Source organism: Artibeus jamaicensis, unplaced genomic scaffold (genome assembly GCF_021234435.1).
Source record: "Artibeus jamaicensis isolate MK-2021 breed Jamaican fruit bat unplaced genomic scaffold, CSHL_Jam_final scaffold_474, whole genome shotgun sequence".
Lineage (NCBI taxonomy): Eukaryota > Metazoa > Chordata > Mammalia > Chiroptera > Phyllostomidae > Artibeus > Artibeus jamaicensis.
Window position 1 is genome coordinate 41972443 of NW_026522046.1, and position 15016 is coordinate 41987458.

The 15016-nt window shown below is 49.5% G+C and overlaps 1 protein-coding gene across 3 annotated transcripts in view; it reads right to left on the bottom strand.

Moving 5' to 3' along the window:
• PDE9A (phosphodiesterase 9A) overlaps nt 1-15016 on the bottom strand; it is an 89059-nt gene that overhangs the window by 30961 nt on the left and 43082 nt on the right. For 2 of the 3 annotated variants that reach the window (XM_037144584.2, XM_053657872.1), the window contains exons 5-6: nt 3386-3440; nt 2469-2539 (exon numbers count right to left, since the gene is read on the bottom strand). In XM_037144584.2, coding sequence (XP_037000479.2) covers nt 2469-2539; nt 3386-3440 — 126 coding nt within the window. Of the gene's footprint in view, nt 1-2468; nt 2540-3385; nt 3441-12410; nt 12539-15016 lie in introns of those variants that run through there. The other variant, XM_037144582.2, reaches the window with a different exon arrangement.

Here is a 15016-nt window from a genome sequence, read left to right on the forward strand (position 1 = left end):
TGCCCCCGGATATTTGCTTGCCTGATGGTGACCTTCCTTCTGTACATGGAGATGGGGGCTCGGCAGCAAACGTGTCTCATTTTCTGTGTTCTTTGGCTGAACCCTTTCCCAGGTCTGGAGGACCCCACGCTGTGGGGTTTGGTGGGAAGCTGAGCCCGCCTCCCACTGCAGAAGATGGAAAGGCCAAATGCTCACTGTGGGGGTCTGAACTGTGTGCTCTCCCCAAAGATGTGCTCATATCCCAATTCCAAGAACTGTGCACGGGACTTTATCTAGAAGACAGTTCTTGGCAGATTTCTCAAGATGAGATCATCACGAGACTAGGGTGGGTTTTAAATCCAAAGCCAGGTGTCCTTAAAAGAGATAGGCGGAGGGGACTTGAGAGACAGAAATGCAGGTGACAGAGGCCCTGTGAAGGCAGTTTGGAGTGATTTGGCCATGACCCGAGGGTGGCTGGCAGCCACCTGCAGCCAGAAGAGGCCTGGAACAGATGTTCCCTCAGACTCCAGAAGGAACTGACCCTGAAGATGCCTTGATCTTGGACTTCTGGCCTCCAGATCTGTGGGAGAATCCACTTCTGTTGTCTCAAGCCTCCCAGTTTGTGGCACTTTGTCACGACAGCCACAGGACACTAATACACTTTTCATGGCCTCTCCTGAAGCTAGGGTGTGGCCACACAGTTCCCCACTGTCCAGACTTGGAATCTGGAGCCAGGCCACAGAGAAGCAGCCCGATGTCTGCAGCAGTGGCCATGGGGCCGAGAGTGGATGAGAACAGAGCACAGGCTCCGCGGCAGGCTCCACATGGGCGGGGCACTCAGCGTCCTCACGGAGTCCGAGAAGCTGGGGTTCGGAGTGTCTTTCCTGTGGCAAAGCTGGGCCCTGTTCCTGAACCCTCCTGGTCACCATGGGAGCTCCCCAAAATCCTTTGGGAAAAGGCCCTTTTCTGTCAACGCAGCCACAACCATAGTGTCTGGCTGCAGCTGCAAGCCCAGCGGTGTGTGGCCTGTGTTCTCAGGCCTCCTTGCAGGGGACCCAGCCAGAAGCGGAGGATGCTGACCTGTCACGGAAGGGTAGGCAGCAGGCAGAGAGAACATCAGGTCCCACCTTCATTAACTTTTCTGAGTTGCTGGGTGGACTTGAGCAAAGCACTGATCTCTTTGTGGCTTCTCCATCTCAATGGGGAAAAGGAAACTGTTTTGAAGTCGGAATGGCGAAGAGGACTTAAAAAATGTCAATGCCCTTTGAAAAGTATGACTGCATGAATCACGTTTCAAGTTACTTAGGGGAGTTGCTTTTTGCATGACCCTAAAAACCCGAGCAATTCATACGAGGTAATGAGAGGTGACATTAGCCAAGTCCACAGGAGGTGAATCAGCTGGCTACTGTTTGGTGCCACCACAGCCCCGATGGCCTCGAGTCTGGATTCTGTTTAGTCATCCCTGGAGGTAACAGATATGGCGCTTTGAACCGCTACCCTTTGCCCTGACAGAGACAAAGAGCGCCCCACCCCCACCACACTGGGAGTGGGACGGGGAGCCGTGAGGCACACACGATTCAAGCACAGCTCCTTATTTGTGGACAAGGACATAAAGGACGTGTGACTGGAAGCTGTTTTCCTCCCGTAATTTTAGCTTTTGGTCACTGAATCAAGACCCAAATTGACTCTTTGCTTTCTAGCAGGTTGTCTGCTGTCCTTTGTGTTGACGGGGAAGCGAGAGGTGCTGATAGTAGACACGGACCCCAAAACTGCAGTGAGCCAGTCAGCGTGTCCTCCTTCATGGAAAAAGAGACACACAAGGCGTCCAGCAGGAGCGCCTGTCTGGAGGTCTAAGCGAGGGCTTCCTGTTTTCCTTCTGTTCTCTTCTGCCTGGAAGGAGCACTTTCTTTTTTTTTTTAATTATTTTTTTGTTGTTCAATTACAGTTGTCTGTATTTTCTCCTAACACCCTCGAAACCTCCCTCCCTCCCTTGCTTCCACCCTCCTCCTTGGTTTCGTTCATGGGTCCTTTATAATAGTTCCTGAAAACCCTTCTCCCCGCTGTCCCCTCCCCCCTCCCCTCTGGCTATTGTTAGATTGTCCTTAATTTTAATGTCTCTGGTTATATTTTGTTTGCTTTTTTCTTTTGTTGATTATGTTCCAGTTGAAGGTGAGATTATATGGCATTTGTCCCTGCTGCCTGGCTTATTTCACTCAGCATAACGCTCTCCAGTTCCTCCCATGCTGGAGAGAAGGGTGTGAACCAGGAGGGCGTTCTTCCCAAGCCCTTACTGTAACCTGTGACCGTGTACTCGCTACTTTTTGAAAGCTCGGATTAGTCTCGGGTCCAGCCACGGTTACCGTTCATTTTTAGGCACCTCACAAAGAAAAGACCTCACACTTCCCTCCGCCTCTCACCACCGGTTTATGAGGTTAATTTAAATAGAGGTTCAAAGACAGGGAAGCAAAAAGGAAACAAGCTCCACTCACGTTCCACACGCTTCTCTAGCACGGCCAAGTGGTTTGCGACTTCTGCTTTGAGTTCGTTGATTTTAAACGCTCTAGGAATGAAAAAGAACACAAGATGTACGCAATAATAAGATCCTCAAAGTTGAAAGGGGCACGGCAAACAGCTGTTGAATCAGCGCCAGGGAGGAGGCGTGCGGGTGGGCAGGCGAGGCACGGGCGTAAAGACGCTAGGGGTTGCTTTAAGGAACCTGCACTGTCTGGAGGTGGAAGGGAGGAGAGACAGATACCCTCAGACTGTCTGGAGGGTATCTGTCCCCCAGGGTACACAATAGCACCCTGCTAGTGGGGGGGGGGTTGGGGAGGATGTTTTCTTCCCCAGCTTGGGAGTGAGGGGGCACTCTGTTCTCAGCTGGGACAGCCCTGCCCCTGGGCACAGACCACCTCAGGGGACCTGGTGCACCCTCTCCAGGCTCCAATCCTTCTGTGAAACAATTTTTAGGCTTTAAGAAATCACCACCCATAGGCCCTCTCCCCATCTGAATTCCCCTGGGGCAGGCAGTGAGGCACCGTGGTGAAATATCTGGGAAACGGCAAGTACTGACCCCAGCACTGGGGGGTGACCCAGAGTGAAAGGGACCCGAGTCTACACAGGATCTCCGTGAGAAAGCCTGTTTCAAAAACGGTGGTGATTCCTGTGGACTGAACTCTGAGTCTCAGAAGAGCCTGGTGAGAAAATTCTCAGCAATATGAGCTCTCAATCCAAAAGCTCCACCCCCCCGTCACGTGGCCTGTGACAGGAGGCAAGTGTTTGCTCGACCCCACCAGTTCCTCCAGGTAAGTGTCTGCTGGTCGAGAGGGCCTCGGAGGAGGGGCCGCTGCTGCTACAGAAAAGAACGAGTGTCTACCTCCGGAGATGACGTGATTTGAAGAGTCTGTACCTTGAGAATTGCTCTGCGACCTGCGTCAGCACACTCTGGATTAACTCTTCTTTTTCTGCAGACCAAAAGAGAAAGACAGATGAAAAAAGGACAGGGTCTGTGGGGCAGTGCAGCCTGCGGCCGTGCTCCGTGGGCCCGTGGCGCTGACGGTGTGGGAAGGAGCGGCCGGCCTTACCTGCACCGAGGCCCAGGCCCCCTGGCAGCACCAGGCCCTCTCTGCCCCCCTCCAGATGCTCTTTCCATCCTGGACCATTCCAGGCTGCCCACCTGTCTTTCCATGGCCTCTCAGCAGAGTGGCCAGGGCCATCAGCACCAGCTATAAAACGCAGGCAGGTCAGGGCTCTAAATGGAGGACGTTTTCCTGTAGTGACCTGGTGCATTTTATGAGGGCAATTGCTATGACACAGAGAGTTCAAGGCATATTTCAAGTGCAAAACACGGTGTTCTCATGGTGGTCCAGAGAGCGGAAGCAGTCGAAAGTCTGCCCCTTTGTTGCCTGGCATGCAAAAACCGGGCTGGGTGACTGGTTTTATGAGGGTGAGGTCCCAGGCTGAGTATACCCTGCCTGGTTTCCTGTTTCCTGCCTGGCCCAAAGCCAGATACCTCACAGGAAGCTGTGGATGCTCCCAGACCTGTCTTCTCCAGCAGGTCTGCGCTCCTGGGAAGGCAGCAATCGCTTCCTGGCCCCAGCTGGCCATCAGTTCAGGCCCAAGCACACTGAGAGCCTGCACGAGGCTGGGTCCAGCTTTCGTGGGACCTGTGCTGACGCTCTGCCTAACCCTTCACCCAAACCAAAAGCAACCTGCCCCAACAAACACGAAATCCCGATATTCCAATCGGGCAACAGGGCTTGAAAGCTGCCAATGGTCCCTGACCTCGGGTCTCGTTTCTAGGAACCAACCCTGCCCGTGCGCAGAAATATCTGTCAGTGTCATTTCACGCAATGAAAACTAACACCCCCACGTCCTCCAAATGGCACTAAATACGTGACAGCGTATCTGTCCTGTGCAATCACGCTCTGGGCTCAGAAATATCTTGGGAAATGGTCATGACTATTGTCAAAGCGGAAATAGAAAAAGAGTGCAAAACAGTGCAATCCCATTTTTTGAAACATTCGGAGGATATACTCCAAAAAACTAACGGTAAGTATTTTTTGGCTGTAAGATTATATGCAAATTTTATTTTCTTCTTTTTGCTTCTCTGTATCCTACACATTTGGACAGTGTGGCTCACTAGGTTGAGCGCTGGCCTGTGAACTGAAAGATCACTGGTTTGATTCCTGGTCAGGGCACATGCTTGGGTTGTGGGCCAGGTCCCCGGTCAGGGGCATGGGAAAGGCAACTGATGGATGTTTCTCTCCCACATCGATGTTTCTCTCTCTCTCTCCAAAAAAAATAAATGAAATCTTTAAAAAATAAACATATGTTAATTTCATTTAAAAAAATTAGAAAATTAATCCATCTAAATTTAACTCCTGAGAACTCATCCCGAACGGAAGGGTAGACCAGGCGACCCAAGGTCCCCTCTGACTGAAGCAATTCCATGACTTGAGGGAGCGGAAGGAAAACGTCCTTTTGTTACATCCCTTGATGGGAGAAGAGTAAAACTGTCAGGGACACTTGCTCGGAGCTGTGTGTTGAGCTGCCGCTGACCCAGGGCCCTGGGCTTCTGAGCAGCCCACAGCCGCTGGGGACACAAAGAGGTGACCCACTGGCAAGAAACACCAGGGAGAGGCTTGACCTACTTCCTTGGTGAATCAGCTGGACTTCAGATCGCTTGTTCTGAAATCTTTGGCAAAAGTAACGTATCCATAACCTCCCAGAGTCAATAATCTCGAAGTTGTGAGATAAATTTAGAAGGCCATGAAACAATTGACATTTATAGACTACTCCACCTAACAACAGTGAAACAGGTGTTTTTTTCCAGGTGTCTAGGAAGCACGTACCAAGACAGACCACGTCCTAGACCACGAAGAATTGAAACCATGTAGAGTATGTTCTCTGACCATAAGAGAATCAAACTAGAAATCAGTAACAGAAATACAGCACGAAAACCGCCAAACACTGGGAAACTAAACAGCACATGTCTGAGTAATCCATGGGTTGAAGAGGAAGCCTTCCTCTGGGAAAATGTAAAAAGGCATCCAACCAAATGAAGATGAAAATACATCACGTCGAAATCCAGCCGTGAGACACAGCGCAATGCCGGGAGGGTCGTTTACAGCACCAAACGCTTCCATTCAGAGAGGAAAAGTCTCTACCCAATGATCTACGAATCCTGAAGAAGAAGAGCAAAATAAACCCCCAACAGCTGCAGAAGCAGGGAAGGAAGGAAACAAGAAAGAGCAGAAATCAATGAAATGGGAAATGGAAAAAACAATTCAGAAAAGCAATGAACGAAAGAGCTGATAATTTAAAACAGCAATAAATTGGCAAACTTCTAGGAAGGCTGACAGAGAAACACGGAGAGAAGACGCAGGCCAGCAACACCGGAACGAAAAAGGGAGCAAGCATCATGACAGACCCTGTGGACAGTGAGGGCAAAGTGAATACTCCGAACAACTTCACACACAGAAACTGGACATCGCTGATAAAAATGGGCCGACTCCTGGAAAAGTGCGAACCACCCCACTCTTTTGATATGAAACAGGCAATCTGAATAGACTGTAACTATTAAGGAAATTAAATTTCACATTTAAAAACTCCCCCAATGGTATTTCCAGGGGAAGGTGGTTTCACTTAGAGAATTCCACCAAACATTTGAGGAAGGATTAACACAAATCTAAACAATTTCTTCCAGAAAACAGAGCCTGAGGGAACACTTCCTGATTCATTTTATAAGATGAGGATTAATTTGATACCAAATCCAGACAAAGACAATCAAAAAAAGGTAACTACAGACCAACATCCTTCATGAAAACCGATGTAAAAGTCCTTAAAAATATTAGCCAATGGAGTTCAGCAATATGTAAAAATAATTATGTATTGAGATCAAGTGGGGTTTATTTCGGGGATGCAAGGTTGGTTCAATATTCCCAAATCAATCAGCATAATCTACCATATTTACAGGCTAAAGGAGAAAAAAACTCATATGATCATATGAATTAATTCATAAGAAGTACCTGATGAAATTCAATGCCTGTTCATGACAAAACGCTCAGAAAAAACAGGAAAAGAGGGGAATTTCTTCAAGTTGATCAAGAATCTACAAAAAGCCCACCGAGAACGTCGTCCTGGACGGTGAACAAGGGAGTGCTCTCACCTGAGACCGAGCCTGCGCAGGGAGGGGGGGTGTCGGATCTTGCTCAGCACAGCGCCGGCGGTGCCAGCAAGCACCGCAGGCAACAAGAGGAAATGGAAGGCGTGGGAGCTGATGGGAAGAAATAAAACTCCCTTTTTGCTAATGACCTAATTGTCTACATAGAAAATTCCCAGGGCTCTACAAAAAAAAAAAAAAAGAAAACAAACAAACCCTCTTAGGACTAATAAGTGAGTTCAGCAGGTCACAGGATATGAGATAAACATACATAATCGGATAAACATACATATTTACACATATGAGCAATGATCATACAGACACTGAAACTAAATCACAGTACCATTTACAAACACTTAAAAACTGAGGTGTGCCCTGGCTGGTGTGGCTCAGTGGATTGAGCACTGGCCTGGGAATTGAAAGGTCATGGGTTCGATTCCCAGTCAGGGCATGTGCCTGGGTTGCAGGCCAGGTCCCCCACTGGGGGCGTGTGAGAGGCAACTCATTGCTGAATCTTTCCCATATCCATGTTTCTGTCTCTCTTTTTCTCCCTCCTTTCCTCTCTCTCTAAAATAAATATATAAAATCTTTTAAAAAACCCTTAGGTGCAATTAGAACAAAGCATATGCAGAAGAGGTGTGCTGAAAACTGCAAGACCCCACGGAAGAAATGAGAGGAGACGCAAATCAGGGAGGCTTCCACATGGTGAAGGAGCCAATGCTTCCCAGATGATAGACAGGTTTAACGCAAGTCCTATCAAAACCGCAGCAGATTTTCTTTGTAGAAACAGACAAGATTTTCTAACATTTATGTGGAAATAGAAGGGAACTAGAATAGCTGAAACAATTTTGAAAAAGAAGATAAAACAGAGGCTTTGCAGATCTAATTCGAAAACCTATTATACAGCAACAGCAATCAAGGCTTTGTGTTGCCGGAAAGACTCTGAGGGCCAGACACAGAGGCCACAGACCCAGAATCACAACCATACGAACACACACAGCCGGTTTTTGGCCAGCATGCAAACGCAGTTTGATGGAGGAAGGGGTCTTTTCAACAAGTGGTGCCAAAGCTGAGGAACATCACAGGCAGGAAAATGAGCCCGACCTAAACCTCAGAGTTTACATAATAATTAATGCAAAGTGGACCACAGATGTAAAATATAAAACGATAACACAGGGGTGTCAAACGCATCTTCATCGGGGGCCACATCCGCCTCATGGCTGCCTTCAAAGGGCTGAATGTAACTGTAGGACTGTGTAAACATAACTATCCTTAACAGTTAAGCAAGAGCTCAGCGCTGCTGCCAGGTAGAAACAAGGTGCCGGGCCGGATAGAACAAGGTGGTGGGCCGGATTCAGCTCGAGGGCCTTGTGCTTGCCACCTGTGCTGTAACACTTTTAGGAAAAATAGGAGAAAATCTTCAGGACCTTGAACTAGGCAGGGAATGCTTGCTTGACACCAAAACCACAAACCATAAAAAGAAAAATCGATAAACTGGACTTCTTTACCACGAAAACTTTTGTTCTGACAAAGATCGTGTTCAGAGGATGAAGAAACAAGCTCCAATCATGGAGAAAATACTGGCAAACCACACGTCTGACAAAGAGTTGGATACAGAATTCAGAATCCTGTCCAAACTCAACAGTAAAAGCCAACCTGAACTTGGGCAGGAGAGGCGAGGAGACGTTTGACTGCAGAGAGCACACACACAGAGGAAGGACAGGAGAAGACGTGAGGGTCGGTAACCATCAGGAAACATGCACTAAAACCACAGAGAGATTCACTGCACCTGGACCAAAAAGGCTGGCACAAAAAAGAGCGACAACCCCAAGTGCTCACAGAGGCGTGGGGAAACAGTCACTCACAAGGCCGGTTGAAGTGTAAAATGGCGCAGCCCCTCTGGGAAACGGTCTGGCAGCTTCTTAAAGATTCTAAAGACGTCACTACCATATACCTTAGCAATTGCACCCTGGAGCGGAGAAATGAAAATTCACATTCACACAGAGACCTGTATGTGATGTTCCAAACAGCTTTATTGGTCACAGCCCCAAAGTGGGGACAACCCAGACGCCCTTCAGGGGGTGACCAGATCAACAAGCTGTAGTGCAACCTGGAACACAACTCGGCACCACACAGGACGGGCCTATCTGGCCCCAACGTCAACCTGGATGAATTTTCAGAGGATGATGCTGAATGACGAACGCCAATCACAAAGTCGCCTATTGAATGTCTATATTTAAAGAACACTCTTGAAATGACAGAATTATAGAAACTGAGAACAAACTGGGGGTTTCTAGGCGATAAGGAGCTGGTGGGGCAGGGTCGTGGGTGTGTCTGTGAGAGGGCAGAGTGAGGGGATGGGACGTTCTGTATCTGGCCTGTGTCAGCAGCCACAGCCTGACTGTGACACCTCGCTGCAGCCTGCAAAGGTGTTGCCATTGTGGGAAGATGGGTAAAGGCGACCTGGGCTCTGCCTGTATTTTTTCTTACAGCTGTGTGTGAATCTTTAACTATTTTCAAATAAAAAAGTTTAATAAAACATTTTATAGAGAAAATGGAGGGAAAAGGTCAAGGAAGTATTTTCTTTTGAGGTGGAGCCCTTTGAGCACTATAGCATTTTAATGCCCGAATGTGACTTCCAGCCCACGCAGTAATAATGCTTTTGTCACTTCATCTCACACTTTCTCTGTCTGGCGGCCTGGGCCGAGGGGCAGACGGTCATTCACATTCTGGTCCATGGAACACCCACACCTCAGCCCGAGTGCCCCGCAAGGCCTGCCTACCAGCTGTTCTCAGAGAGGGCCCAGGTGCAGGGCTGGGCTTCTAGCGAGAACGGTCCGGGCGTCATGGCCAAGGTCGTGTGCTCACGCTGACTCTGTGTGTGTGAGGCCTTTAGCGCACAATCTGCACACCCGGGAAAAGGAGCAGAAATGCTTCTGTGCACAAAGGCCAACCCCACACACTCACCCACACACCCACACGCAGAACCTCGACCCGGAAGGGGAGGCCTCTGCCCACGGCCGACTCACGGAGATTCCTGCGGCGGCCGCTGTTTCCTCCCAGTGGATTCCAGCACTTACACACAAAGTGACTTCACATGTGTCAAGCACTCCGGGCAAGGCCACCATGAGTGCTGTTTGTATCAGCTCTCGCTGTCATTGTTGCTCTCATCACATCACGAAGTGTCACTGGCAGCCACTGGAGGTGGTGTTACGTCACTACGGGCCACCAGCAGCCCTTTCTGGCCTCCAGTGCCTTCCCTGGAGAGTCCCTAGTTCCTGGGGGTGACAGGCTGAGTCTGGGGGCACCACCTCCAGGTTCGGAAGTGACAGCGCCCTGTCTGTGATGTCTGGAACGTGCCCTTCAGTTCCTCGGGGCCTTTGGAACCCCCCAAGAGCCCTAAACCCCTAGATTTAGGGGCAGGAGCAGTTTTCAATCGCAAAGGTCAGTCATTCCCAATCACTGCGGCCAAACCACACCCTAGCCGAAAAAACTGGCCCTGACTGGTGTGGCTCAGCTGGTTGGCCATCGTTCTGGAAAAGTGAAAGGTTGCTGGTTCGATTCCCTGTCAGGGCACCTGCCGGGGTGGCAGGTTCCGTTCCTGGTTAGGGCACATGCGAAAGGCAACCGATCCATGTTTCTCTCTCACATGGGCGTTTCTCCCCTTCTCTGTCTTCCTCTCTTCCCCTCTCTCTAAAAATAAACGAACAAAATCTTAAAATAAAAAAACTGACATTACGTATGCCCTCCCACCTGCTCTCTCCCATGCTGGCTGCATGGCATATATGAAAAATTTTAAATTAATGCACAGTCAAGTAATTTTGTTTTAAGGATTTCCTTTTTTGTCTTTAATTTATTGGGGTTTTTTTTAGAGAGAGTGGGGGAAGACAGAGAGAGAGCAAGAGATACACTGATTTGTTGTTCTGCTTATTTGCATATTCGCTGGTCGATTTTTGAGTGTGCCCTGACCTGGGATCAAACCCACAACCCTGGTGTACAGCGATGCTCTGACCAACTGAGCTGCCTGACTGGGGTGAGAATTTAATAGCTTTATGAATATCCAGCAACAGCCAGGGGTGCCGGCAATTCAGGGTTGGACATGACTGGGTATGTGGGGTCCCTGTGGACTTGGATTTTTTAAAGGAAATTGGGAGAATGGACATAAGATTCTGAGAGGCAGGTGGTCGGCGCAGATGGAGGCCGAGTGAGGGCCAGCTGGTGTTCACAGGCCACTCACACGTTCCCCAGAGGAAACTGCCCCTCCAGAACAGCTGGTAGATTGTCTAGAAAGGTCCCTGAGTTTGGGCATACGGGAACTTCAAGGGCACTGCTGCCAGCTCCCTGTGATGGACGCCTAGGCACCAATGACTCGGACCACCAAATGACAGAGGTTTTGGTGGGCTTGTCGTCAGCCTCTGCAAGTCTGGGCTGCTGGTCTCCTGGTCACAGCTGGACGGCCAAGTCTGGAGAGCTTAGATTAGATTGTCTGGCCTCTCCGGTGACAGGCACTGCTGGGCAAATGCTGGGGCTGGCAGGTGCCTCCCACATTAGAGAGGAGTACAGTTGATTCCAGGGCAGACTCAGAGGCTGGTGGAGGCTGGGCCAGGTTTTCTGGAGGCTTCCCAATCAGCCCAGCCTCAGGCCGTGAATCTGCACTTAGTGGCCTCAGGACCTGACCACTGGAACAGAACCAAGGGGACTGGAACCACCTAACCCCTGGAGATGACTGTGGAGTTGCCTCTGGGGGGCAGAGCTTGTGGGCTGGGAGGATGGGCCCCTCCCCGCTGTGTTTACCCAGCTGCTCTCACAGTGCCCAGGGCAGAGTCTACTGGAGTCCTGCACTTCCCCATGCCCGAAAGCTGGGGCCCTGACTCCACCTTGGGCTGCTGTGGACAGTTCGAGGAACCCGCCTCTGCCACTCCCACCCCTTCCAGGAATTGTTTACTTGTTTTGGAGACTCCAGGCTCCCCAGCACAGAATGACATGAAAATCTGCTCTAACTGATCCACAGGCCAGCACATCCTGTAACTCTTGCTCCAAAGATCAGGTTAACATGATGCACTAATCAGTTAGCCAGGCCGCTCCCTGGCTTATCGCTTCCTCCTGTGCCAAACAGAATAGCGACCACCACTCTCTTGTCCTCCGCACACCTGAGTTGGTTGGGGTGCCCACCTTTCTGCCCCTGAGCAAACGAACGCAGACCGGGCCCTAGCAATCCACAAGCCTCCGACCCGGGCACTGAGGGAAGATGCACAGGTGTCGGCACGGGTATCTGAACCCCACACTTTGACCCCCCCAATGGCATGATGAACACCAGCTGTGAGCATGTGCGAGGTGCATTGGAGTTCACCATTGGTCCCCATCTCTCATATGCGGGCACCTGTGGCCCACAGCACTGTTGTATTTCGATGCTGTTAATATTATGCAATGAGCCATGGTTCACCTTATCGGTCTCACCAGAGGCCATGCACTGAGCTGCCGAGCATCCTCCAGGAAGTACCTACGGAGCAGGTGCCCACCCAAAGCGCTGAAAACCACACACGGCTATCCCTTCCAGAAGGGGTATCTCACTTTGCACAATGGAAAACCTCATTGCATGGCCCCCAAAAGACAGATGCCCCTGAGGCCCTGACTGGGGGGTGCCTTTATTTCCATTCTTCCCAAGGCTCTGCTTAGGAAGGGCCAGGATGGGGACTCCCTATTTGCCCCTCTCGACTCCTTCTTGGGGTGTCACTGCCCTTTTCCAGGGAAGCCAGAGGGGCGTACTCACCTGTTCCATCCTTGCTCTCCCGGACCCTCCAGCCAGTGGAGGGTGTCCTGGCCCAGGGCATAGCCATGGGCAATTCACTGTTTATGAATGTCATAAACAGACATGCAGAGTGAGGACATTTCCTTTATAACCCAGGAGCACAATAAAGTTACTGGTTAACAGTGACCTCCTCTTGCTTCTTAAAGGCACAGGAGCCCTTTCCATGGTCTGTCCCTCCGAGCAATCACTTTTGTTTACAAGCAGCCAAAGGGACCAGATGACTTGTGGTGTGACTTTGACTAGATGCTGTCAGCCATTCCAACTCAAGGGATCGAACGACCCCACTGAGCACATCTGGAATTCTGGGGGGTGTTTTGCACCTGTCTGGGCTGCTCCTCAGGGGCAGGGATGGGGTTGGAGTTTGCCTCTTTCACTTTGGAGAGGGGACCCTCCCACTCTGCACAGTTTGAGTTTGACTCCAGATGGTTAGGTATGATTCTTCCTGCGCCCTCCTCCTGCCCCCCCATCCCCCGCTTCTCCTCAGGCTTAGTTTGCAAGCAGAAAAACGCCTGGAAGGGGAGTGGCCTCTGGGACATCTGGCTATGCGATTTTCCTTTATTGTTTTACAGACTGCGCGGACCATAACCATCTTGACTGGGCCCTTAGGATGTCCCAGGCACTGTCCTAAGTAGTTTGCATACACCGATCATTTAATTCCCCTAATAACGCAAAGCAGCTGCGAGATCTAGAGTCAAGGCCAAGTCACAATATTGCCAAGTCATGTTCCCATGTAGGGCTACAAGATGGGGCAGTGTCACACTTACGCTGGGGAGAGGCCTTCTGCCCTCACTCTTCCTCCCTCTGAGCCAGCCCCACCCCCGCCCGCCATGGCGTGATGAAGTCACCTCCCAGGGAGAGGGACGTGGGGACGGCAGTGTTTTGAGAATACTCAGACGGACCGCAGTGTGAGATGGGCAGCTGACCGCACATGCTGGTGGGACTTTGTCCCTCTTGTGATAACTGGTCCCTGTGACAAGACGTCCCATGGGGAAGTTTAATTGTGGTGAGGTCGAAGGGGTCAGCTCTGGTTCACCTCATTTGGGCTTTGACGGTGCACCTGCGGACCCCACAAGACTGGTTATACCAGTGATGCTGTCAGGGTGACTCAATCTAATAAACTAACCGATTGTGGTGCCAATGACAGGACTTTTGCTAAAAGCTATTAAAGATGGAGCCTTTCATGCGGACCAAATGTCTTATTCCATCTGTGGGCTTTTACATGTTCCGCATAGTCGTTGAAGCTGTCGCAAGATAAATTTAAAAAATTACACCCTAAGTGATACAGATATTGAAGTGAGCAGATGGAATCCTTAATGCCACAATTATAAGCACATCCAAGGACTACAGAAAAAGATGTTAGTAAATAGTAAACAGGTGGGGGACCTCAAAGGAGAAATCTATGAGTAGAATTAAATAAAAATTGTAGAACTTAAAACTACATCTGAAATAAATTCCTGGAGGGGCTTAGAGCAGTTTGGGGTCAGCAGAAGAATCAGGGAAATTGAGTACAAATCAATAAAAACCATCCAATCTGAAGAGCAGAAAGAAAAAAGATTTAAAAAAAGAGCCAGTTGAGGGACTGTAGCGAAATTCCTAACACATGTGTAATAAGGGGTCTCAGAAGGAGAGCGAGAGAGAATGGTGCACAAAATATGCTCAAAGACATAATAGCTGAAAATCTCACGAACCTGGTGAAAACACAAATTTACGGCCACGGAAGCTCAGTGAATACTAAGCAGAATGAGCAGGAAGAACACCAGGGACACAGTGACCGCGGGCAAACCGCTGACACCAGCCGTAAGGGAAAGGCACTCTGATGGCAGCCACAGGAAGGGGACGCGTTCGGTGCAGGGGGATCAACATAAAATAGAAGCTGACTTCTTATCAGAAACCATGTAGGCCAGGAAAAAAAAGATTCAACACCTGTAAACATCGTTTAAAAACCAAAACTGAGAACACAGAATTCTACACCTTGAAAAACCATCTTTCAAAAGAAAGGCAAAAACGAAAGGCATGCTCAGAGAAGGGAAAGCTGAGGCATTAGTCACCAGCAGTTCCCCAAGCCAGACACGTCCAGATCAAGACAGAATTCCTCGGCCGAAGGGCTAGAACACCAGTTAGAAGTTGGGATGTACAGGAGGAAATAACAGTACTAAAAACGGCAAACATGTATTTTTTTAAAATTATGTATAGATTTTGTTGATTATGCTATTACACTTGTGCCAATTTGTTCTCCTCAGGCCCACTCCATCCCGCACCCCCCACTCTCTCAGGCCATCTCCACACCGTTGTTCACATCCATGGGTCACACATGTAAGTTCTTTGGCTGCTCCATTTTCTACACTGTACTTTACCTCCCCATGGCTATTCTGTAACTACCTACTTGTACTTCTTAATCCCCTCACCTTTTTACCCATTCCCCCATATCCCCTCCCATCTGAACACCATCAAAACTCTTTCCGTATCCATGATTCTGCCTCTGTTCTTGTTTGCTTAGTTTGTTTTTTAGATTCAATTGTTGATAGATATGTATTTATAGCCATTTTATTGTTCCTAGTTTTCATTTT